The following is a 26033-nucleotide window of genomic DNA, read 5'->3' as shown; positions in this document are numbered from 1 at the left end:
TATGTATGAAATAGAGATAGGACACTGAAATTTTGGAACGATGCGTTTTTTGTTTGCAGGCAGGCCAAGTTCGTAGACTATATCGACCCATGTTTTGGTGTAGCCCCGATATACCACCCGATTTTGCGCATTTTTATGTTTTTCCCTACATTTTCAGAATTAGCTGTAGTTTAGCATGTAGGGTTTTCAACAAACTTCTCCATTAAAAATTGTGCACATAGGTCCACTTATTGCCACAGCCTACATGTACCGGCACCGCCCGGTTTAGGCTTTGTAGTGATCATAAACGTCATCGCCAAAAGTTGTGGACATAGGTCAAGGTTTTGTAATAGGTCTTATAAAACGTTACGGGCTGATTTAAGGTACTTCAGTGACTTAAATCCTTACTTTCGTAATAATAGGACTGTTCGATAACTTTGCAAGTTCTTGCAAGTACTTGCAACTACTTCTCATTTCTCTTCTACTGAACAAGTTTGTTATCGAACAGCATTTTGTAAAAGTTTGTACAAATTTGTACAAACTTTTGGGTTGTCGAACAGACCTAATATGTACGAATCTGAACGTTGGCAACACGTTTTGAATACTATTCATAATAGGGATACGCAAGTCGACTTTTGATGAATCGATCGTCAATTTTTGGTTTGAAAATTTTAAATAGAGTCGATATTTGACTTCACATAAAATCAAAATATCGATTTCTACTTTGACTCTTAGATTTTTTTAGCAAAACGAAAAACTGATTAAAATAACGCTAACAGAGATATAAAGCCAATTTCTCAAGCATTTATATCTGATAATCAAAAAATTCATCACGCTATAACTCAGAAACTTGATCTATGGCGCAAATTTCCTTTTGGGTCCTTGTAGCTTTTCAAATTATTTTTGTCCTATCCACGTATTCTAATTTCTAACAATCCAAGCAAAGACTGCACTTAAAAAAGCAACATGTATTGATATGAAACTTCCACTGTGAAATCATGGGGGTTATTCTGAACGAAAATTCCCCGTGAGTTTTTGGCTTTCCGAAGTTTCAACTTAAGGGAGAAAGTGAAAAAACGCACGGGGATTTTTCGTCCAGAATATATGTCCAACGGTAAGTTTACCCCCATTATCCGATTCAATAAATTGAAACTAACACTGAAATTTCTTGTTTTTCATATCGTCCATTACCTTAACTTACTAATTGTCATCAACCTGGTGCACGTACAAAAAAACTTGTAAATCGTTTATTTGTAATTTAAAATGAAACGATCGAAAAGTCGAATTTTGAGATCTATGAGCAAATAAAAAATCGATTTTTGAGTCTTAATTAAAAATCAAAAGATCGGTTTTAGCGATCTAAGTAAAAATAAAAAAATCGAAGAATCGATTTTTGCGATCTATGCAAAAATCAAAAGATCGAAAAGTCGACTTTTGCTATGTAATACGTATCCCTAATTCAAAATATTTATGAATTACTAGATTTCGTATCTCGTGGTTCTTGTCGCTCAGATTTATCAGTAGATACTTCGAACTTTGTTCAACTCTGATCAATGCATTAGCTCGAGTAGAATCAGTGTCTTGTAGGGTATGCTTCTTGTTTTCCTTGTTTTTTATAAAGTGAAGCATGTGACAAAGGTGCTTGTGGACAGTTAGGATATGTCAGGCTATTTGGTGCTCCAAGACTAATATAAAGCAAGATCAGCAAAATGTTATAAAACAAAGCCGACAAATAGAATGAGTTAGTCGATAGAGTGAATTAGGGACGTATGCAGATGCTGTAGGGTACTTTCGAAGGATCCGCATTCCAGATCTACTAGCTAATACCCAGTTCCCAGTACACGCAACTATGCCACCAGTGAAGTGAGTGCTATCGATTAGATCATATGTCGTCAGAAAGAACTTGTTTGTTTGTATTTTTTGTGCTTACCATATGTTTTCACCGTTCGATAACCGTATGTATCGATAATTTTTTTAAAAAAAATTCATCGCATAAGGGAATCGAAAAATTTGGAACCTTCGAAATTCGCTAGCAAAAACTCACTTGATAACGGATGCGAGATTTAGGCCCCAGACATGATGATATCATATATGTAATACGTTAAAACGCATCAGAGGCATTGATTCTAAATCTGTAAAATATTTTCAGGTATTTTATGTTTATCGTTCATTCTGGATCTATGTAGTCAAGTCATACACTTCCAAAAGACTATAGACCAGTCAACCTATCTTCCTTTATTTTAAAGCACTAGAAAGGTTCGTGGACCTTGATATCAGCTCTAAGCTTATGAACATTTGCATACGTTTTACCCAGCATGTCTACATGAAAGGTAAATCGGTAGAAATAACACTGACTGAGGTCGTCGTGTTTATCGAAAGAAATATAGAAGGCCCAAACTTTCTTAACATAGAAGGTGCCTTCAATAACTTTAGACTTAAATCCATTAATAATTCTCGCACAAATTTAGGTTTTCCTCTACACTGATCGATGGGATTGGCGGCATCCTTAGCAGCAGAATAACTTACTCAAACATAGGTGAGTGAGAGTTCCATCTGGAAGTATGCCTCCAGGATCACACAATAAGTAGATGTCTTAAGGAATTTGATTAACGGAAAGTTTCCAAAAACTCTTTTGGAACTTATGCAAGGAGTTCTAGTCAAACTATCGAGATGGGCACACAACATCGGTGTTAGGGTGAACCCATCAAATCACGATCAAGAGAAAAATTAAACCATTCATCTTCTCAATTCTGGATGGAGTCACAGTAGAGCTCTCTTTAGGATTAATGTACCTCTATATCATTTTGGGCACCAATTTATATGGAAAAGAAATATCGAGGAAAATGGGAAGAGAGGTGTAACAGCTTTGCAAGATTTCCATTACTGAATTTCGACGACCATCATAGGCCCAATTCTTGCCTATGGTATGAGGGTATGCCTGCAGCAAGACATCATATTTACTTAAATTGAATTATTTCCAAAGAGCGGTATCAGTCCTATAACCGCAGCCATGAAGAGCACTCCACAGGCTGCCCTCAGTCTACCACTTTATCTACATCAAGTAGATCTTGTAGTGCAGGGACCACAAACTAACCTAAAGTCAATAAATGTACACATTAGAGTTATGTCATATCATATCAATTAAAAGTAGTTTGAAATTTAGATTTTTTACCGATGGCTGTAAGGTGGAAAATGGAACAGCAGCAGACGCCCGCTAGCGATACCCTTAACCTAGATCTATTTACCAGGCCACGTAAGTAGCACAACAACAACTCTATTTTGGTCGAAAGTTCTTCAATATGGCAAAATGTTTAAGTTTTCATACAATTTATTCACAACAACAAACAATTTTACAGATTGAAACCACGACACTGGCCTTTTACGCCACCTTATAATTTCATATTGCCATTAACCAACGACCCTCATATAAGTTGACAACGTCAGAATATTAGATAAAGAGAGAACCGAAAATAAAAGATATACAACATAAAGCAGATTAATTAACAGCAAATGGAACGTGCAATAAATAGTAAAGAAGAAAAAGATATCACCAATGGTATATATCGTCACCATAAATGCCCGAAGACGTAACCTACAAAACCAAAACTTTACAGGAGAAGCAAAAAATGTTATAAAATTAAAAACTGTTTTACGGAATATTAATCTTATGAAGGCGAGTATATGGGATATTGTCGATCATATACAAAGGGGAATAAGTAGTGAAACCAAAACCGCTGAATTGCTTAGTTTTGAAATCCTCCATTACCAGGAACGTACGCAGGGGAGGGGGGCACAGGGGCCCGGGACCCGAATCAGCCGATTATGTCTAAATTTAGGATTTCGTAATATTTTGTTCAAACTTAAGTCATATCAGTTCACTCCTTCAGTTTCAGTTTTTAGATTATTTTGACAACATTTTCGGGTACCTACCAACTAAAATGGCTGGTTATATGGTGTTATAACTATCGAAAGGAAGGGCTCTCAAAATAATATCGGCTTCCAAAATGGTCCATTCCTTCAGGTACCTTCTCCAAAAAGTGCAACCCTTTTGCCCTTTAATACAAATCAACTTTATTAACGCAAGCATTTATTCGGAGCCGTGAAAGTCGTAAAGATAAATCCCCCAAAAGTTTTCATAATTTTGTCTGAAGTTCGTATGTCCATAGAAGTTCATAAAATTCTGAAAACTCTATAAATGCACATTTGATTTGATAGGGAAAATATTTTGGTTGTGTAGCCGGTATTCGATCTGTCATGGATAGAAGTCGTAATTCGCCCACAGGCTGAGGGCATATCTTTGTCGGCAAAGTCGACTGATATTTCTTTACTTGCTTTCCAGAAAATAAAAGTCAAAAGTTCCAATCCCTTACAAGTCATGACAAATTGAAAACGCTTTTAAGATCAAGTGATTATTCCGTTTGGGCAGAGTCTTTGTTCATATATTTGCTTATTGTTATATATCAAAACTATGTAACTTTTGAAGCAAAAATTGTATTTTTTTACCATTTACCACGAAATATTTTGAAATAATTATATTTTTTTCTGTTACGAAAGTATCAATGACCACAATTGTACGTGGAAAAGTTTTTTGATCACTGGGAACCATAAATATCTAATTTTAGCTAATTCGGTCAGCAAAAAACTTGAAAATACCGGAAATCGGGCGGTATCGTTGTATGGGGCTATTTCAAAACACGGACCTACATAATTTTTTTAATTACCGGGAACCCCAAATTCCAAATAATAGATAATTTGGTCAGAAAATGTAGCTAAATAGTCAAAATACTCGAAATCTGACGGTAACGCTCTTAATGTCACCGAATCCAAAAAGTCGTACAATTACGAAATTAATAATTCTTTTTAACATACAAAACAAAACATGGCGTTTTGTATGTTGTAGCATTTTGTCCGGACATAGCAAAAAGTTTCTGAAAGTTGGGTCCTGACATTGTTGTCTGAGATACCCAGCAAAATTTGAAGGATGACGTGACTTCATGGCATCTTTTGCATTGGTTCAAACGAAGTCGTGAAAGATCCGATCTTTTCATTAGCATTTGAACCAATGCAAAGGAAGTCGTGAAAGATCCGATCTTTAAATCAGTATTCGAACCCATGCAAAGGAAGCCGTGAAAGATACGATCTTTTCATCAGCATTTGAACCCATGCAAAGGAAGCCGTGAAAGATCCGATCTTTTCATCAGTATTTGAACCCATTCCATGGATCCAATAGAGATGAATTTTGTGTTTTTTTTTACACACATTTTCTAAATATATAAGATTAATTATTTACAATAGGCTTGATGTTGTCTGAGACTCGAAATCACAGCCATCGTTGTTAAAACTCCCGTCGTAATTATAATGTCATTGCAAAGGGTTGGTGAAAATGGCATGCCAAAGCAGTGGTGGAAATGACATGCCACAGCATTGGTGAAAATGAAATGTCAAAGCATTGGTGTAAATGCCACGCTTTGGATCCAAAAATGAATAGCATCTTTTGGGGTTCACGCTCATATAAATTCATTGATGAAGATGCTAAAAAGATGATATGATCACTTTCACCCATGATTGAATAGCATCTTTGGCATCGAACATTTTGCTGAGTATTTGTTATGTTTTTGGCAAACGTCAAACACGAGTTTCGTTGTCTCAACCAGTACTTCGAGTAGGATTCGAAGTCTATGAACCGTAGTCTGTATCTCCCGACTCCTTGCATAAATACATTCATATTTTTTTAATGTGAATTTCTGATTTTTTTTAGTTGGCTTGCACGGACTCTGTCAATTCTGGTAAAATAACAATGAATTATAAGATAAAATGCCTATTAAGAGCGAATGTGGTTAAAATTTTGTGGGATATACTTATGTATCAAGTCGAGAACATATATGGTTAAAGATTTCAAAATACCGAAAACCGGGTGGAACTTTTTGTATGGGGAGTTCCAAAGTTTTATCTTAAATGAAATTTATATTTATATACTTTGTATCAATAATTCATATAAAATCAACTGACTACACCTTAAAGTAGCTTTAAATAACGCTACACAACATTTTAAATTTTCATGATTATTGGTCAAGTTGGCTTTTAGCTTTATGTATCAGATTACGTCAAAAAACGAATTTCGATTTTCATGTCGGTTACGTCTTCGGGCATTTATGGTGACGATATGGGGATTTTTGTGTGAAATCGGACACTTTTCAAAAACTGATTTTTTATTTCCTTTATTTTTTTTGCTGTATTGATGCTGCTCTTCTTCTTTTAAGTATATTTTCAGATTTTTTTTCACTAACGGTTCAAGAGATATCGCGCCTTGAAAAAGTCGAATTTAGTAAAACTATGTGCCAAGAAATGCTCATAACTCCTTTAAGGGGTGGCCCCACTTTCAGAAAATCCAAAAACATTTTTATTAGCCTATTTGAAAGTAGAAGTAGCATAGAATATCTAGCATAATTTCCATGTCGATCGGAACAATATTGCCCGAGATATTAGTCCAAATAGAAAAACAAATCTTGTTTTGAATTTTTATTGACAAATTTTACAAAATTTAGAAAATATAGTAATTATTCGAATCCCACTACCAAATATGACTTAAAATGTTTGTAATTAATCGTAGTTTTATAAAAAAATTCCAGAAAATCGGTGAGTACAACCATTAATAAAAATTGATTTTATATAAAAAATCACGAAATTTATGAAAGTTTTTAATTAATATATTTAATCGAGCTAACATGACTCAATGCGTTTTGTATTGAAAAAGCGAATTTTAGCGAAGTCCCACACAACCAACCGATCGTTTCGCTGGTGGTTTAATTCAGCTCATCAGGCATATCGGATGTGAATGGCTAGAAGATAGCTTATAAAAATACAAAAAAGACTATTTCTATTTGGACCAATATTGAAGGAGTTATGAGTATTTCTTTGAATATAGTTTTTACTGAATTCGACTTTTTAAGGGCTCGATGTCTCTGGAACCGTTAGTCGAAAAAATCTGAAAATGTAGTTAATTAGAAATTAACCAATTTTTGAAAAAGTGCCCATTAGCATTTTCATTATTTTAACTTCTGTGATTTTTAGCATTAAGACTACAGTGATATTTACATTTATACATATTTAATTATTTTTGCATCAATTTTTATTCTATATGTTGTGTTGGTACTTTACAATTGACTAAATTCAGATGTAAGTTTATTTGTAGGTATACATTTTTTTAATGCTAGAAATACTAACTGAAGAATAGAAAAACTAATTATTGTATGTATATTCGTTGGCGTTGCCAGATTTATAAAAAATACCCCTGAAGATGTTGAAAAATCCCACCGAAACGTCGGATAGAAAAATGAAAAAGTCTTTATTTTCCACTGATCAACGTAGACCTAAAAGCCCGATAAATCATACATGAAAATAGCACTCTCTTACTTCCAAGCCGAAAACCTTGAAATCAAAAAAAAAAAAAAAATGCAGAACTGATAACCAATACTGAAAGGGACATAGTTGAACCGGTGACTACGTCGTATCTATGTCGATAGTTAAGCGGCTTCTAAATCACTCAGGTTCTACTCTATCAAGTCTATGGTAATTTTGGATTACTAGCAGGTCTTACAATCAATCGTAACCTTGTGTTAGGTACCGGGTCTTTGCAACATCGAAGATTTAATAATAGCGGACGAAATGACGGGTCTGAGTTGCAATCAACAACTCCTTCAAGCCGCCTTTATGCCACTTCATGCGACAGTTAGAACATAGCGAATCCATCAACAAAGTTTCCAGGGCAATCTGGTCAATCCTCTCGAAATGAAGAACCACTTCCCTATTTTACCCGAAGTAGGCCGACTTGAAACTACCAGTAGGAATAATCACAAGTCACTGTAGAATCGGATTTATGTCTTGCAAATAAGAAGGATATGATGTTGCAAATGGAAGGAGAAACGATTGTCGCCGTGCAATGCACAATTTCTACAGGTGATCCAAGACTATACGTACTACGTCACTTATTCGGGTTTTAAGCCATTGTTGACATACCAATTTCAAACCTGACATGAAACATTTTAAGCATATGGAGCTGTCTACTATCTTCGTGTCCCTTGCGCCTTTGTAAGAATTTGACGGAAACTGAATGTGGATGATGGTGGATCTGCTTGGTCAGATGGCTGTTGACTTGACCTATTTCAATTCTGGATTTCTTTCGCACCAATCAAATGTTATTTCCGTTCTGTACATTTTTATAGCATTTTGGATCATTTCAAAATATAATTTCTTTCAACTATGTAAATCCTTTACGGTCCCCAATATGGAGATATAAGGCTACTTTACTTGACCATTTTTCAAAACATTTTCAACATCAACAGTCCGAGAAAATCATGTCCATTGTAAGTATTTTATTTATCGGTGCCATGATTGCAATAAAACATTTGGTTAATTCCTCACTTGAGAATAATTGAGAAATTATTTAAAAGTTTAAATGACAGCATGAATGTGCCTTGGCGTAGCGTGGATGTCATTCTTCCTCGTACACTTTCAGAGGTACTAATAAAAGGCAGTACTGCTTTTAATCAAAAGTCATCTAATCTCAAATATTCTTCATTCGTTGTCGGCAACGTGATGATGATAATGATGAGGTTTGTTGATGATGATGATGGGAATGATGACGATGGCACATTACAGTCACAAATTCACTCATTAAACTCAAGTGGACCCCAGATTTAATTCCATCAAAGCAAATCTCCACACAGACAGACAGAGAACATTCCATTGTAAGAAAGATGATGGCGATGATGATGATTGAGATGGAGATAACCCAAACAACATTGTCACCAACATTCGTCGTACGCTATAGAAATGACAAGGAAGCGTCAAAGTAACAAATGAAGAGATAATATCGACAGGGAATGAAACGCCAAGACGGGTAAGATAACCTATGATACACACATCCATCTCCTGTAGAATTTACGAAAAGAATACCAAAGATTACGAAGTGTAGAGATATGATAGACAATTCCATGAATTAAAAATGATAATACAAAAGAAATAAATTTTACTTTGAGTTAAAATGAAGCAATAAACAAATAAAAGAAGCAATACTGGAATTAAAATAAATTAATTTAGAGCACATTGTGTCCGATAAAGAGGTCATTGTGACAAGAGAGGGTATTTTGGGTGATAATGTATGGATAATTATCCCAGCCCCCAAGACAATGAGCATTAAAGATAGAGCTCGTTTCCGGTAGACAGCTAACTGGCAAGAACAAACGAGTGCTTAGTGTTGGGGTAATTCGAAAAAAAGAAGTTTTGTGCTGGAAGTTGTAAGTTCTGGTTTCATCAGAACTTAAACCTGACTGCATTATACAAAAGTTGGGTAATACCATAGTCGTACGCATAACTTCGTGCATGGTGGTAACTTGCCAATATAGAGTTTGGCATAGTGTCTGTATGCCCATTCTCTACCTCAAATACATATTTATGTTTGTTTCTAATTTATGTTAAAAGCTTTTTAAATATTTCAATCTCCTTAATTTATCTTGTCGATAATAAAAATTCAACTTAAGCAAAATTATCTAAACGAACTTGCAAATCGATTCCATTTTCCATTCTATCTCTTCCATTCGATTTGAATCAATGATGATAATGTTTTTTCTGTTCTGTTGATATTTTTCTGATTGTCCTTTTGCTGCTATTTTCCCGAAATGGTTATTGAAACTATTTTGAATCCTTCCGAAACCCATTTGAAGTCATGACTATCCCATCAACTATTCCATGAGTAATCCCTTTATGTGTAATGCCATGATGTTGTCTCTTTTTATTCTGATTGTTACAATCACTTTGTCGCATTACTTGTGATTTTGTTTTATTTACAATTGGGGCAGAGGAAAACCAAAAAACAACAACAGGAACAAGTTTCGACCAACGATTATGACACATTTGTTGTTGTTATACTATTGTTATTTTGAAAGTCAGATGATATTTACATACAATAGAGTGGATAGAAGATATGTATATGGCATTTGTCACGTTTACCCATGAGTAGTTTAAAAGTCATGGGTTAATGGATGGACTTAGTATCGCACCCTTAGATAAAACGTATCCGCAAACACAACCGATCTGCACATTTACACGTAAAATATGCGGACACTTTATGCTATGTATGTTGTTTAGACCCAAGCTGATGTAACTCTGAAAAGTACAAAATTCTAGGGAGAAAACAAATTCTTCAGAATCATTAGGCTTCAAGCCCACCGGCAATAACGAGAAAGAGAACGACAATCCCAAGGCGGAAGATTCTTACCTCATTATACATGTGCTTATCGGGTCACACTTCACCTTTAACTTCACGCCTCTAGCATTTTGTTCATCCCATTTACTCCTATTTTTTGCGAATTTCTTGGAGCTAAGATTCATTAGGGTACTTAAAAATAAAGAGTACACCCTAGTCCGTTCACAAAATTCTCGAAAAGTAAGCGTAAATGGGGTGAACAAGTTTCGTGAGGCGTGAAGTGAGAGGTGAAATGTTTCTCAGAACATACCTTTTTGCATTTTAATTGCAATGAACTCCGTGGTAAGATCCAGGAAATATGTAGTGGATTCTATGAGTCGGAAGAATATCATGATCGCGGCGCTGGAGGAAACCGAGCTCAGCAACACCTGCAGCTTACAGCATTGTGATGCTTACAACGTACTGGGGATGGAGGGGAGTGATTCGCTTCCCTATTACACCAGTATGTTTAATACATACAGTGGAACTGCCGAGGTATAGTTGCTTAATATATACATCCCGTTTTTTTGGAAGGCCATAACCGACTGGTCTTAGGGGACTTTAACGCTCATCGTGAGTAGTGGCATTCGGACCTCGGCAATGACCAGATGGGTGTAGTGCTGGCTGAGCACATTGATCTACGTTTTGCACGGTCAATGAGAACGATCCTACCAGAATTAGCGGAGAGTGTCACAGTTCTCCAGGTCTGTCAAATTTCGTCACCTGGCAACCCGTATCTAGGGTCAGGCTCTTTCACCATACAAGTCTCCATCAACAGACCGCCCGATTTCATTACCTCTGAACGACGCGCTTTCATCAATCATAGGAAAGCTAATTGGCCGAGTTTCAAAGAGTTCACTAATCACCGATTCACAGATCTGCCCAATCCGTCTGCTGTTCTGTGTAGTAGAAAGAGCGTTCTGAGACATTATCACTGCTGCACCCTCTCGCCATATACCTGCTGGTCGAATGCCCGAAATGAGACCGAATTTCCAGCAGAGACGACGGGATTAACAAATGAGCGTGACGAGCCTCGTCCAGCCAACTCAAGAGTCAGGGAGCTGACACTGGAAGTTAAAAGGTTGGTCGATGTGGGCATAAGAGAAGCAAGTGGCTAAATCATCTAAAGAGTTGCAATATTGGAGCCGGCATAAGTGAATTGTAGGCAACGGTTAAGTCACTCTCGAATCCTGGGAAGAAGGAAGATAAGACCTTCTTCGTTTGGCGACGCTTACTGATCCGAAGAGGTGCGCAAGTTATTTCAATCGACAGTTTGTCGATGAACCACCACAGTTTACACTGGATGATGTTGCCAATGCCATCAGGAACGCTAAATCATCGACAGCCTTGGAATCCCATGGCAATGCTGCAACAGTTGGATTAGCCGAGAGTTCAGAACCTCACTAAAGTTCTCAACCTGTCGCTAGCCACCCATATTGTTCTTGAAGTCTGAAAAATTGGCAGGGTGGTCCCGCTACTGAAGTTGCCTGGCTTCCAGCAAAGGTGAATCGTACAGACAATCGCTTTTGTCGTCCGAAGCAAAGACTCTTGAGACTTTACACCTATCCAGCGTCAAAAATAGCTATCCAGTTGCGGATCATCAATACGGGTTCCCCAAGCAGCACAGCGCCATTTCAGTGCTGCACGCCATTTCCACACATATTTGTCGACGCATCAACTAAAGCAAAGCGTTTGATAGAACAGTGTTGGAGACGCTCGACTTATCAAAAACAACGGACAACGAGCAGACTACCCTCTTTCCAAGTTTGAAACGTTGGATAATCAATTATATGTGTGGATGACAATCATGCATGGGATTCGGGAATAAGAAATCCAAGCCCCGTAGGGAGTTCCCCAAGGTGGTGTAATATCTCCGGAACTGTTTAACCTTTACCTCTTCTGTATTCCAGACGGATTGAGATCGTAATGTATGTGGAAGTTTGTGCTATCTTGGCGTCAGGTACCTTCCCCGATTTAATTTGTGAAAGGCTGAACTTCTATTTGACCGTTCTTACAACCTTTTTCCACGCGAGGAACATTTGCATATTCCTCCACTAAATCTACTTTCATTCGGTACACCACATGGACTGTGAAGATGAGCACTGAGTTCAATGTCATGGTCGATGTCATGTTCACCATATGCACGGCAGAGGTGAGAACAGAGTTGAACGTCATAGTCGATGGTAGCAGAATTCCGACCCCAAACTAACACAAAATTCCATGGGTCACATTCGACAGCATGTACATGTCGTCCGCACATGTCAGTTGGAGTACTTGCTCGGGTGTTACCGTGAAAACCATTCTAATCACGACATGGAGGAAGGTAGAACTCCTAGATCAGCAAGTCTATCAAGCAGGTTTGAGTAGCATTCACCCAGATGCAATCACAGATGCCATAAACAACTATCGTGTGAAGGCGGTCCTCGGAGAACATCCGTCATCTATCAGCAGCCACGACAAACAAGAGTAACTTTCGCTCAACTCCCATCGCGATGGTTCAGCCGTATAAATTCCTATAGGGCAAGGATTGGTGACACCGTACAAAACACCTGCCCAGCATACGGCACAGGCCCGCACGACCCACTGCCCCTTTTCAACAGTCCTGTCAGTTTCTACCTTTAGACCACTATCTCTGTATATCATGAAGATCTCTCCGGACGAGACAGTGATGCACATGGGGATAGCACAAAAGCAGGTACTGCATCGACAACATTCTGTTGTGTTGATGCACCGGTAAAATCGTCGCCTCCTCATGAAGACGACCGTAACTGTTGTCATGATGAGGCACACTGTTCCTCAGGACGTTATTCAGGAAGGCTTGAATATTCTTACAATATGCAACTCTAACATTTCTATGTCACACTGGCGTCGAATAGCTCACCACAGACGGGCTTTATAAGAGGTTAACAGGCCAGTGACCTTTTTCTTAATTCTGATCTTATGGCAAATAACTAGAGTTGGGCAATTTAACGACCTAGTTCACTGTCCTAGTTCAAAAGCGTATGAGTAACATCATACAAACTAACGTATGATATAACGTATACGCAGTTTGTTCATACAAACGAGCGGTGTACATTGAACTAGGTCGTTCAATATAGTTCAATTGGCACAACTCTACAAATAACAGTGGCTTGCGCGGACGACTTAAACATGCTATCGAACAGTCCAGTCGGAATCGGGACACCATTGACCAACATGTTCAGGCGGAGCCTCATTACAGCCGTTCAAGTGATATTTCAATATTCGTCAGATGAAAGAAGTAGGCGTCAGCTGATCAGCACAATTAGGAGGCATTACCGCAGAATGGAACATTAGTTTATTATTATTCCCCCAAAACATCGATACCACATATATGGTCACCTTCAACAGGTTAAAATGATGTACAATATCAATAAAAATAGGAACATTTTTTCCGAATTATTATGACCTCTTAATATTGTACAAAAATAGGTCACACCAGATGCAAGTGTTAATTGAAATGGCCCCTTTGAAAAAGTGGATGAAATCGATGTTCACATGGTCTGTAGGCTCGCAAACACTCTGAAATAATTACTATATTCAAATAGATTACTTATTTTGCCTCCGCAACACCACTATTATACCACACAACATCTTTAAAATAAAGATAAGCCCCCCACTGTCCATTCTAGGATGTTCGAGGAAAGTAGTTTTTATGTTTTCACCTCGACCCCATCTAATATTACTTTAATGAATTTTTAATACCAATCGAGGATGACAATTGTCAATCATTTTTATTTGTACCTACCATTCCCACTACATAAAACACACATACATACCAACAAACCAAATAATGTCGGACACTGGACGTAAATACAAAATCCGACAATAATCCCTTTCTCTACCTCCTTCCAACTCATCAAATGCTGTAACCAAAAAAATCCCAATAACGAATAATATGGAAATTGGCATTCATAAATTTTCAATGATGCTCAGGATTCAGGATTCTATACACTGATCCAGGCTGAGTGCTGTGTATCCAAAGAGAGGTAATTGCGACGCAAAGGAGGATTACAGTTGTATAGGCGCAATTATTTATTTGTTCAGTGAACACCTACATCCACTTACCACAAACATATCCATGGGAGGACAACTATAGGATGGACTCTGTTTAAACGACTGATTTTTATGGGAGTGAGGAAAGTGAGAACAGAAAAATCCAAACAAACCAGTAGCGAAAAAATAAACATTGGAATACCTACACACAGAGCATTTACTACAAAATAAACAAACATTCCAGCTTAATGCTTTCCATAAACATTATTTAATTGCTGTTATTGTTGGCGTTTTGCACTCACATTTCGTTATATGACCGGGGATATCTAGCTGCTTGTGTTGTTGTTGTCGTCATTTCACGAATAAACAAATATGAAAACAATTCAAAGTATTTTTTGTTGTCTTCATCATTGTTTTTGGCAATGCGCCGTTTATTGTATGTTATTTTAATAGCCTTTCTTCTCATCATCATCAGTCTGTTTTTCATTGCGAACGGATGGATTTCTGCTGTTGTCCTCTTCTGGTGACCCTTTTTTATTCACAGCTTTGTGGCAGCGTTTTTGTTTTCGCATTTTATCGACACTAAAGTCTAAATAAATCCAATACTGATTTTAATTTATTTATTTTTGGCCATAAAATTTAAAATGTTTTGTTGGAATTTGAGGGAATCCGATGTCCAGTTACCACAATAAAAATTAATGCGAATGCAGGGGTATGAAATGAAAATAAAAACTTGAAACTTCAATCAACCGAATAACGTAATAATACATAAAAATGGAGAAATAATAATTTGTTGTCATATCTGTATCCTCCATAGATAACAACAAAGAATGTCATTTTCATAACAATTCACCAAACATTATCACGATGACAGTTTTGGAGAATTGTGTGTTTTATAAGCGGATATATTGAAATAATTGGCACTCTTTTCAAAATTTATTTTTATGTTGTATTTTAATGGGAGTTCTTTGAAATTATTCTTTATGCATCATCATAAATGTATAAACATGTATATGTACCTTAGAATGACCCAAAAAAAATTAATCTTCTACCCCCTATATTTTTTCGATTTGATTTAAAAACCTTATATCTAAAATGTTCTTGAGATCGGTTAACGTTAATCCGTGCCAACCTAGTGCTCTTTGTTTCCATAGTAATTTGTATGGGGCCAAAGGTGCATTTTCACGAATATTCTCTAATTCCGCAATTATGGTCCAATCAATGAAATAACTTTACCATTTTGGGCCCTATATAGCTATATCAAAATGCATATGGTGGATTTCTGAGTGAAATCGGACACTTTTTCAAAACGTGGTTTTTGATTTCCTTTTTTGCTATATTGATGCTGTTCCTCAGCTAAACATTTCAGTATTTTTTTTTTAAATTTTTGTAAAAGTCAAATTATGTAAAAACTTTGTGCAAAGAAATTCTCATAGCTTCCTTAATATTGGTCCAAATAGAACAAATCATTTTTTGGGCATTTTGCTTTTTTATCATCTACTTAATAAAATATAGAAAAAATGCACAGTGGGCTTGGATACAATTTTCGCGATTTAATATGTATTTAAAATCAAATTTTTATTACTGATTGTACTCTTCGATTTTCTTGAAATTTTGTTTGTATTAAACTACGATTACATACTATCGACCAAAACTAAAGCACCCCCTCAGTACATTTTTTAAAATGAAAAATTTGTTAAGAAAACAAAGTTGTAATTTTTGTTTTTATTTTCTTTTTATTTATTATTGGAAAACACAAACATAAGGAATTCAGAATGTAATAAATAAAAGTTAAAATTCAAAAAACATTTTAGGTCGCAAATATAAGCGGACAAAACTAAAGCACCTCCCAAGTTAAGGTACAACAAAAACGATTGAAATCAATATTTTGTTGGGTATCCTTTATTCTGTATGACACAAGCATATCTTTTAGGAATAGAGGATATTAAATTATGTTTGTGTTTTCCAACAAAAAGATGTAAATAAATAAAAAGAAAAATACAAATAAAAATTACAAATTGGATTTCTTAAAAAAATTTTCATTTAAAAAAAATGTACTGAGGAGATGCTTTAGTTTTATAAGTTAAACCCTACACCACTATATGGGGAGGGTATTATAAGTTGGTTTTGGTCAAAAAGTTTGTAACGCATCGAAATAATGGTCGTACATATATATACCAAAATGAATGTCTCGACGAGCTGAGTCGATCTGGCTATGTGTGTCCATCCGTCCGTCTTTCCATCTAAACCTTGTAATCACGGTACAGGTCGCAATTTTAATCCGATCGTCACCAAATTTTGGATGTTGATGAGGGTCCCGGAGGGGAAGAAGCCTATTGATCTCGGTGATGGTCGGATAATATACAGGGGTCGGAATGGGCAAAAAACTTATCTGGAGAAAAAGTCAACGTTGTACTTCAAAGCGAATATCTCCACTTCAATAAGGGGTATATCAAAAGAAAGACCTGTCAATGAAAACAGAAAATATCACCTTTCTAACGATGTAAAGTAGGTTGTCTTAGTTGGTCAAACAACGAAGATAACGCAATATCCGCTAATAGGATACATCTTTTCATTTTTGTGATTTTAATAAAAATGATGAATATCACAGCTTTGATTGGGGACCTTCCAAAAGAAAAGTCTGACTATGGCGTAGGTGGCCAAATAACAGAGATATCTCAATAGTCGGTAATTTTTTTGTAATCGCGCTACACGTCGCAATTTTGATTGGATCGTCACAAAATTTTGGATGTTAATGGGGGTCCCACAGAGGAAATAACCTATTGATTTTGGTAATGGTCGGATATTATTCAGCGGTCGGAATGTGTAAAACATATTTGGAGAAAGGCCAACGTTTTATTTCAAAGCGAATATCTCTCTTATGTAAGAGGAATATCGAAAGCAAAACCTGGCAAGGAAAGTAGAAAAAATCACCTTTACAACGATGTGAAATAGGTTGTCATAGATGGTCAAACAACAGAGATCGCAATTGTCGGTAATTGTTGTGCAATCACACTACAGGTCGGAATTTTTATCGGATCCTCACGAAATTTTGGGGGTTGAGAAAGAAGCCTATTGATGGTTGGCGTACATCTCACTTTTCCATTTTTTTTTATTTTAGTTGTACTGACGATGCACTTAAATGCGTTTCAACAAAATTGACCTGTGTTAATGAAGACATTCAGAGCAAAGGCGCTAAGCTATCCCAATTTTAATATTTTGAATTTTACCAGTCAAAAGCTTATGCACAGGCGTAGTGGTGTAGGGTATCACATAGTCGGCCCCGACCCGACTATAGCCTTGGCTCACTTTTTTATATAATCTCATAATTTGTGTGATCTGGCATTTCTCAATATCACCGACTGAAGACATAAAGATTTTTTGGCTACGCCTTGCGCACAAAATAATACCACTTGAATTTCGACAACGATTTTTTTACCCCTATCGTTGTGTCTATATTCTTGATTACGTCACCTGCTTGAAACGAGTTAACCCTACATTATTTTTCTTTGGACTGTTGCTCCTCGCAATAGCAACTTCCGTTTTATCTCTAGTCTCTTCGGTGTCCAAAAAGTTCTCCTCTAGGTACTCTGACAGTTAGTCTAATATTTCTTATAATTTGTTTACTTCGAACAAAACTCTACTCGAAATGTCTCCAATAGACCTATTCACTGTGTTATTAAATGCAAAATCGCTTCACCCAATCCGGATGTGCTACTGACTCACTAGTTTAGCCAACATTTCCACTAAGGTTCTAATTACCCGCTCAACTTGTCGATTTGCCTGAGGCGAGTGCACTGCGATTTTCATATGATCTATATTTCTTTCCGCTAAAAAGCCTAAAAATTCCTTTGACGTAAAACAACTTTCCTCTATTTGTTTCAATAGGGCTGACTTGACCTCCTTAGTGCTTGTTATAAGGAACGGATATATTCTGACAAACTTTGGAATTGCAACGATAACAATCCAAATGGAGTGTAAAGAATGGTCTCGGGTCTTTTGCAGTAATGTGTAGCGCTCTCGCATTGGGCCTATGAGAGGCAGAATGCATGATACACTTCTGGCAATATTTTCTGAATTTGTCTATCTTTTGTTTCATTTCTGGGCACTTTTATTTAATTTTTAAATAGCACTTATCTAATCCTTAATGACCCAGTTGCTCATCAATATTTCTAAACACTTCAGTCTCCATCTCTTTTGGAACAAAAATTCTCAAAGCATCATTAATTTTTTTTGTACACTACACCATTCTCCATATCATATTCTCCCACTGTCCCTGTTTCCACCTACAGATTTAAATGGCTTTTTTCTTCGTTTCTAGATTGGACCGCACACAATTGGAAGTCTCTATCATCTGCATCTATAGTCGCTACATTATTATTATTATTATCTCGGTCAACCCTAGACAATGCATCAACATGCCCCATTTTTGTTCCTGGTCTACGTACAATAGTGTAATTATAATTTTCCAACTCCACTGTCAATATTTCCCTTAAGCTAGAGTTAATGCCAGCGAGTTCCAATCTGTTGCAATTTTGAACTTTATTCCCTCCAAATATGCCCGATATCTTCTCAAGAAATTTATGATAGCCAAAATCTTTAATTCGAGATTATGACACCTCTTTTCTTCATATGTGTTCCTCTTTGAGAAAAAAGCAATGGGATGAAGTACTAAATCGTCCACTGCACTGGCATCACAATGTAACTCTGTTCCCCTCCAAGTGTTATATATCGCTGATATTGGGCTTGACGACAAATGTTACTTAAATACCCCAAAGGCTTTCTTACATTCGTCAGTGATTATAGATTTTACAATACATACAAAGGTTTTAATATCATAGACAGACAATCCCTTCACAAAATTTCTAAAGTATGAGCACAGGCCTTTTGAGCCGCCGTGGTGCAGTGGTAAGCACGTCGGCCTGGCACTCACAAAGTCTGCGTTTCAATCCCCGACCAGAACGTCATACTTTTTGGCGGCGGCAATGTAGGTGACATTTCCTAAGTATTCCAGCTATGTAAAACTTCTCTAATAGTAGTATGGTAATTTTGTTGTGGTTTTGAAAATGTTGAACACAATTCAGTATAAAATGTTGACTTTATAAATTGTTTCTACCGATTTCTCCATAAGCATATTTTTTAAAGCTCTAAACATCGATTTTCATGATCTTCCAAGGCCCTAATATACATTTTCAGCCCAATAATTTTTGGCAATGGACACTCTCGGCCTTTATTTTGAATTGTATTTGGTTTTTTATAAAAGTTTATCGCCAACAACAATCGACTTACGTAAATTTTTAACATGGTTATATTCTGGTGAACCATGTAAAAATACTAAAATATGCATATAATTTCATAAAGCGGGTAAAAAGTACCGTTATAACGCATATGTGAAACATGTTAAGTATTGAAAATTTCTGCTACTATATACTCTACATGTCCACAAAAATATGACTAACAGGTGAGCAAAGGCTATAGTCGGGACGGGGCAGACTATGTGATACCCTACACCACTACCCCTGTGCATAAGCTTTTCACTCCTAAACATTTCCTTACCAAATGACTTAAGGTGAACTGAACCAAAATAATTATTATTTAATTTCATATTTGACTACTGTTGGCAACTACTTGGTTCAGGTTGAAAGAATTGCTGGTCTTCTTGATTAGCATTTTACATGTCTTTAATGCACCAAATACAAGCAGAGGTATTTATCATTAAAATAAAAGTTTCAAAATATTAAAATTGTGATAGGTTAGCGCCTTTTGCAATAACTCTGATATTTTACCATAAATGCCAAATTTTGTATTAATTTAATGCTCAGATGGTTTAGATTCGTTATCAAGCTCTCTCCTTGGAATATGTCCAACAGAAGCAGAAATATCTGACATTGAAATAAAAGTCCATAAATTGGGATATCCCAGCGTCTTTTTCAACATCACAAGCATCTCACCAATTTTGGGAACGCGATTGGGACCATTTTAAAGCTCAGAATGTTTTCCAACCAAAGCTGAGATACTCGTCAGTACAATTCAAATAAAAAATTAAAAAGTGGGATGTGTGCCAACCTATTTTGCATCACATTAAAGGTGATATTTTCCTCATCCTTTGACGGGCTTTCCTTTTGAATTGCAACTATAAAAGCGGATATGTTCGCATAAGAATAAAACTTTAAATTGTTGTCCACATTAGTTTCTTGCCCATTCCGAGTCTTGAATATTATCCGACTATCAACAAACTCAATATGCTTCTTTCTCTCTGGGAGCTCTGTTAACCACCAAAATTTCGTGACGATTCTATCAAAATTGCGACAAAAAATGGAAAAAAAGGGATGCATTACCGACTTTTGCGATATTTCCGTTGTTTGACCACCTACGCCAACCTACTTTGCTTCATTGTAAAGATGGGATCTCTACTTTCATAGTCAGTCCACCTACGACAACCTACTTTACATCGTTGTAAAGGTCATATTTTTAACTTCCCTTGCCAGGTTTTGCTTTTGATATACTTCTTATAGAAGCAGAGATAGTCGCTTTGAAATAAGTTTTTTCCCATTCCGACCCCTGACTATTATCTGACCATCACCAAAACTAATAGGCTTCTTCTTCTGTGGGACCCCCAATAACCCCCAAAATTTCGTGACGATCCAATCAAAACTGCGACCTGTAGCGTGATTACAAAAAAAATGGAATAAATGGGATGTATTACCGGCTATTGCGATATCTCCGTTATTTGGCCACCTACGCCAACATACTTTGCATCATTGTGAAGATGGGATTCTATACTTTCATAGTCAGACTTTGCTTTTGGAAGTTCCCCAACTAAAGCTGTGATATTCGTCATTATTATTAAAATCGCAAATATGAAAAGTTGGGTTCTATTAGCGGCTATTGCAATTTCTACGTTATTTGGTCACCTACGTTAACATACTTTGCGTCATTATGGGATTCTCTACTTTCATAGTCAGGCTTTCCTTTGGGAAGGTATTCAGCCAAATCTGTGATATTCGTCATTTTAAATAAAATCGCAAAAATGAAAAGTTGGGTTTTATTAGCGACGACTGCGATATATTCGTTATTTGACCACCTACGACAACCTACTTTACATAGTTAGAAAGGTGATTCTACTTTCATTTACTTTTGGTATACCCCTTACAGAGGCTGAGGTATTCAAAGACTTCCGGTTTCCAAGCAAAATCGTGAAAACTTAAAAAACCCTGAAAATGTCAACTTGAATCGCGATTTTTTAAAAAGCGCCCCGGCGATTCTTTTTGTTTTTTTGATTTTTCTCATCTATGAACATTGTAGTTTCAGAATCCACAAAAACTTCCCAGGTATAAGTTGCTGGTTAAAGTTGCTTCAAGAGCACCATGATAGTGGTGTAGGGTATAACAATGGGGCAAATATAAGCTAATATGTATCCTGGACTGAATATTGTCAATTCAATCAACGGCTGTATACAACATTTCATAAAAACTGCAAAAAGACCACCTGCATTCGGATTTGCAGTATTATTATATTTGGTAATAGCAGGTCGATGGTATGTAATTTTTTTTTCTTCTTCTGTATACCTAGATTTCGACCCCTTTTAATATTTTATGTAAGTTTTTTTATAAATCGTCTCTTTGTAAGATTTTGATCATGACTTGACAATATTTTCTATGCTGCTTCTTATTTCACTTGAACAATGCCATTGCTAGTTGATATTAAATCCGAGATATTTAAAGATCTTTTCTCTATCGATACAGGTGTTTTGTACATATAAAATAATATTGTCGTAATTGAAGACTAACAGTCTCTTGAAATATTTGTTATAGTTAAAAATCAATGAGAGAGAATACTTTTTGTCTGATGCTTTCCGTCAGTTCTCCGCTGATTTCTATTAGTGTCAGTACAAGTTCTTTATTATAGCTGTGTTCCAGAACTAAAAAGTTTTTACAATTTTTACGACTTTTACACATTTTACTCGAAAAAGCGTTCCCGTACACAAAAAAGTTTTAAAATGTTCACTTCTCTTTAATCAAAAATGGTGCTGAATGACGCTCTCTTTAAAAACTTTTTACACGACAAATTTGGGCGAGTAAAAAAATAGTAACATGGTTGCCGGCGTCTGATTGGCTGATACGCCGACTTTGACATTTGTTCCAGTTTTTTTGACGTATTTTCCATTTTTCAGTTCCCGAACTATTTCAAAAAACTTGTGTGTCAGAACAATTTTTTTGCAGTTCTCTCTTTTACGAGTTTTACCATTAAAAAGTACGGGAACGAAGCTTATACCTTGGATATTTTGTGGTCTGTACCGCTGGATGTAAAAATTTCCATTAGTTTATTATAAGCCTAAGAAAACTTCCTTTTTTGTGTCTTGGCATTTTCTGATCACTATATGTACAGAGAAGAGTGCTTCTCGTGTTCCCATGCTTTGCGTTATGCCCATGACATTATCACATTTCTTATAAATTCCGGAATGAAATATTCTGAAAAATAGTTTCAACGCATTACTCATTAGACTTGTTAATCTGTAATCAGTGCAATATTTTATATGGATTTTCGTAGTAATCATTATGAATATTTATTTCAGTCAGTCTTGAAGGTATTGGCATGTATCGTCAATATGGTTGAACCGTTCTGTTAGAATGTTCACGTTGTCTTCGTCTATCAACTTCAGTATTTCCGAAGGAATTTCGTGTGGATCGCAAGCTTTTCTATCTTTTGAAGATGTTATTGCAGACTCTACCCCTTGTTTCGTAATTAATGTTTCTGTAAGTTGTGGGGGCAATTGATCCGTAAGTGGATTGGTTGTCGTCTGTGAATAAGTAGCTGTTTTATATATTCCATCAATATGTTATCTTTACTTAGCCTGAATTAAAATTAGATATGATGGGTTAGAGTTTTTTATTTAGGATGACAACTTTTATTTTGTTTTTCAAAATAGTCAGGCTTAATCCCATAGTCGTTGTATTAATATTTTATTAAAACAACTTTAATTTATTATTTATTATATTTTTTTCCCACTAATTAATTAAAGTTGTTTTAATAAAATATTAAAACAACGACTATGGGATTAAGCCTGACTATTTTGAAAAACGAAATTAGATATGATATTGGAGTTGTAGATTTAAAGAAATTTGCAAAATAGTTTACTCTGACATCACCTTCGTCCGATGAAACATCATAAACCATTGTGGAAAAGATGTCAGTGTTTTACCCTTTAGAACGAATAAATGACCAAAACTTATTAGGATTGGTTTTAATTTTATTTTCAGTAGGTGTGCTCGTTTACTCAATAATTTGTATAAGTCCAGTAAATTCTTGTAAACGACTAAGGTCTTTTACATTGTACTGGAGAGTAAACGAACAACATCCAGTAACGATTTGTACAAATTTTGAGTAAAAGAACACACATAGTGTTGAGTAAATATTGGGGATTATCCTGAACGTAAATTCCCCGTGAGTTTTCTCACACCCTCCCTTAAGTTGAAACGGCGGAAAGACAAAACTCACGAGGAATTTTCGTTTAGAATTAGGCTTACGATAGATTTGACGTAAATGTATGAAAACATTTGTCAAACCACTCGAGATAGAGTCATTATGTCGATTATCTATTTATCTCTTAGCATCTATCTATTTTATGATTCTATTTCGGACATTGACACCAATGAGATAACAATAAACACATAACTTTAATAATTCACTGAAAAAAAAAACTTACTTTTTTCATCAAATGCCGATTTGGTCGATGATGTTACTGCTGCTGATGACAACGGTTGCGTTTTTTTACGCAATCCAAATTGTTTCAGTTGATGCAGACGATGTTCGCCAATAAATGTGGTGGGCGATTGTATGGCGCCTGTTGAGCCAATACTTTTGGAGTCACGTAAATCCACATTAAAACGAGAACTAGCACTACCAGTTGGTCCTAATGCCGACGCTGACATGCCTCCACCGTCATTTATGTGTGGTGACGGTGAGGGGGTAAATAAATCCTTTGCATTTGCAACAACAGACGACTGGGTACTAGCAGCTCTGTCGAATGATGAGTGAGCATTCTCAGCGTTGTCTTCATACACTTTGGAATCAATGACTTTTCCATGTGTTTCCGCTATATCCCCAATTACAGAACTCTTTGGAACACTTATGCTGGTGGCTGAGGCAACGCCACCACCATTCCAGCCAGACAGACAATTGGTTAAAATTAACACAAGGTAAACAAACATTTTCAAATTTACAACACTTGACATAGAAAACGACGTGATGGCAACATTTCGCGGCAGCAGCGGCAAAGACGGCTTCGACAATGCCCAAAAAACCGGCATTTTTGACGTGTACGTACGCGACGACGTCGGCACCACTGTAAGCATAACACGAACACCACTCAGATTTGGAGCGATTTCTGTGATTCTTTTTGTTTAAATTTTTTCGATTTATTGCGGATAATATTTTTTCTTCTATTCAAATATTTTTTTGAAAATATTTTCTTTTATTTTTTTTAAATATTTTCTCACATTTCTTTTTAATTTGGTAAATGACAATTATTTTTTGCCTACTTTTTATCACATGTTTTCTTTATTGGGATATTCTAAACAACAACTCGTTGTATTAGCCTTCTCCACCGCACGTATACTCCACTCCTCCACTGGCTTCTTTCTCTTTAAAGGTGGTTTATTTCAGCCATTCCAAAAAAACATGAATAATAACAACAACGGCCAACACAATGAAAACGACTTTAAAACTGAGACAGCAATCTCAGCCAGACTTCTTTAAACTGTGGCTTTGGCTTTCAACTTGATTTTTCACGTCTTTTTTATTTAAAATATTTAATTTTTTGTGAATTTAAAACTTCACTTTTATTCAACTTTATTGAAATGATTTGATTGGGGTGAGGTTTTTTATTCCTCTTCAATTATCATCACATACACACAGACACTATTCAAAAAATACGGACGTAACGAAACCGTGCGTTGCCATCCATCACTCTCAAAAGTCTCGACGCGACTGAAATTCTTTATACGGAGAACATGAAATCACCTCAAGCAAGTTGTTTGGCATAAAAATCGTACAAAACACACACAGATGTTTCTCTTTTGTGGTAACATAAAACGCTCTCTCTCCCACTTAATTTCTCAACACAAAAACCGCCAACAGTAAGTACAAATAAAACCCAAAAATAATGGGGAATCTTTAATAAAAATTAAACAATTAATTCAAATGATTTTGAAAATTAAAAATTTTATTTATTTAATTTTTCAAAACTATTTCCGACCTATCGCAACGCATTGTAACGCTCTGATTGAACCCAAACATCAGGGGGTGATTATTGCAATTTTATGTCATTGCTGCTATTTGTTTACGAATATAACGGAAAAGGAAATGAGAAAATATGAGTTGCCAACGTTAATGTTGTTACTATAGAGGGCTTTCCACAATGCGTTTTGCCACCCCCATTTATTTCAAATTTGAATGACGTTTATTTTAAGTATAGTCTGTGTTTAGACACACAAATTTCTCGGGAAAGTAAATTGAGTTTTTGGGAGAGAGCGGAGAGGAAAGAGCTCCTCAATACTCTTTCCTACCCCCTATTGCCTAAAAACTGAATTTACTTTCCCGTGTGTGTAAACACGGACATAGTACACATTGACAAGCAAAGCTGACAGTCATCGAGGTCTATTTCGTGAATATCAAAGCCTAACTGAAAAATTTCTTTTGTAATATCTAAATAATACCGTATATATTGTATTTAAAAGGTTTTTCGCTAAATAAAAGTTGTTATTTGCCGGAAAATTGTCCTAAAAGTACATTGACT

At 36.1% G+C, this 26033-nt stretch overlaps 1 protein-coding gene across 1 annotated transcript in view; it reads right to left on the bottom strand.

Moving 5' to 3' along the window:
• Nucleotides 1-25227, bottom strand: part of LRP1 (LDL receptor protein 1) — a 531524-nt gene extending 506297 nt beyond the window's left edge. Inside the window, exon 1 of the mRNA XM_073957032.1 lies at nt 23943-25227. Coding sequence (XP_073813133.1) covers nt 23943-24591 — 649 coding nt within the window. The 5' untranslated portion in view covers nt 24592-25227. The remainder of the gene's footprint in view (nt 1-23942) is intronic.
• Nucleotides 25228-26033: the final 806 nt, after the last annotated feature.

Source organism: Musca autumnalis, unplaced genomic scaffold, assembly GCF_047663935.1.
Source record: "Musca autumnalis isolate F117 unplaced genomic scaffold, ASM4766393v1 scaffold_5, whole genome shotgun sequence".
NCBI lineage: Eukaryota > Metazoa > Arthropoda > Insecta > Diptera > Muscidae > Musca > Musca autumnalis.
Note: the sequence above shows the minus strand (reverse complement) of the source record. Positions and strands in the feature narration are given on the sequence as shown.